The sequence below is a fragment of the Ursus maritimus genome, unplaced genomic scaffold (assembly GCF_017311325.1).
Source record: "Ursus maritimus isolate PB19 unplaced genomic scaffold, ASM1731132v1 scaffold_2, whole genome shotgun sequence".
NCBI classification, from domain to species: domain Eukaryota; kingdom Metazoa; phylum Chordata; class Mammalia; order Carnivora; family Ursidae; genus Ursus; species Ursus maritimus.
The window spans coordinates 2,318,969-2,320,394 of record NW_024424452.1 but is presented as its reverse complement, the minus strand read 5'-3'; the positions used below and the strand labels follow the sequence as shown (position 1 = coordinate 2,320,394).

At 63.2% G+C, this 1,426-nt stretch overlaps 1 protein-coding gene across 4 annotated transcripts in view; it reads left to right on the top strand.

Annotated features, from left to right (window-relative positions):
* Positions 1–808, top strand: part of CARD11 (caspase recruitment domain family member 11) — a 111,683-nt gene extending 110,875 nt beyond the window's left edge. For all 4 annotated transcript variants that reach the window (XM_040634715.1, XM_040634714.1, XM_040634713.1 and 1 more), the window contains exon 25: positions 138–808. In XM_040634715.1, coding sequence (XP_040490649.1) covers positions 138–342 — 205 coding nt within the window. In that variant the 3' untranslated portion in view covers positions 343–808. The remainder of the gene's footprint in view (positions 1–137) is intronic.
* The last annotated feature ends 618 nt before the right edge of the window (positions 809–1,426 follow it).

Genomic DNA, 1,426 nt, shown 5'->3' with positions numbered 1-1,426 from the left:
GGGGCGGGTGGGGGGTTGGGAGGCACCACGCCCCCCCCCCGCCCCCAGCCCGAGGCTCCCCCGCCCCCACACGTCCCCGGCCTGGGTTCCCACGCAGCTCCGTCAGCGCCCTGTGTCCCCCCACCCTGTGCCCACAGGAAGATGCTGCCGCGGCCTGAGACGGAGGAGGAATTCCTGCGGCTGTGCCGGCTGAAGGAGAAGGAGCTGGAGGCCCTGCCCTGCCTGTACGCCACGGTGGAAGCCGACATGTGGGGCAGCGTGGAGGAGCTGCTCCGCGTCCTCAAAGACAAGATCAGCGAGGAACAGCGCAAGACCGTCTGGGTGGACGAGGACCAGCTGTGAGGCGGGCCCCTGGAGGCTGAGCGCAGCTCCCGGGGTGTGCGGACCCCAGCGGGCAGGGCTGTGGGGCGAGGGGGCTCCGTCCAACCGGGTATGGGGCCCCCCAGGGAGCCCCGGTCCAGATGCAGCTGAGGGGCCAGACACTCTCCGGGGGGACCGGGACGGGTTTATGCACCGCCCCCCCCAGGGCTGACCTGGCCGAGGGTCCCGCCCTGTGGCACCAGCAGGGGGCAGGGCCCCACGAAGGACACGACGCCAGGCCCGAGGCCAGCGGCCCCTCGGAAGCCAGAGCAGCAGATGAATGTAACGCATGGAGCAGGTGTGCTCCCTGTAGGGCAGGGACCCTGAACACCAGGGCACCCGCCAGCCCTCGGGACACACCAGATACATGTTCCCAGGCAGGACAGCTGGGGCGGAGGGGGAAGCATGCCATGCAATTATTTTTCTTGCATTAAAATCTCTCCATTTCCTTGTTTTCAACCTTTTTTTTTTTTAAAGATTTTATTTTATTTATTCGACAGAGATAGAGACAGCTAGAGAGAGAGGGAACACAGCAGGGGAGTGGGAGAGGAAGAAGCAGGCTCACAGCAGAAAAGCCTGACGTGGGGCTCGATCCCGTAACGCCGGGATCACGCCCTGAGCCGAAGGCAGACACTTAACCGCTGTGCCACCCAGGCGCCCCTCAACCTTTATAAAAATTATTATCATTTCTCCGTTGGCAGAGGTGTTTGACTCTGGCCCCCGCTGTAACCTGCAGGCCCCTTTTGCAAAGCTGAGGTCAGGCCCCACGGGGGGGTGCAGGCAGGGAGACCGACACCCCCATTGACCCAGGACAGACCTGATTTGTACCCGGGCTTTGGGCGGGATTACCAGCAGACACCTCGTGGACTAACGTCCGTCCTGATTCAAGTGACAAGTTATCAAAAGTCACTCTGGGAAGGGCCCGTCCTTGTCCTTCCATGGGCTACTTGGGAGGTCCCCCGTCCCCGACTCCAGCCCTGAGGCCAGGGCCCTGACTCCGCTCTCCCCACATGGGCTCTCTGCTTCTCTGCATGTCATGTTCGTACACACAGCCTCGCTCCCTCTT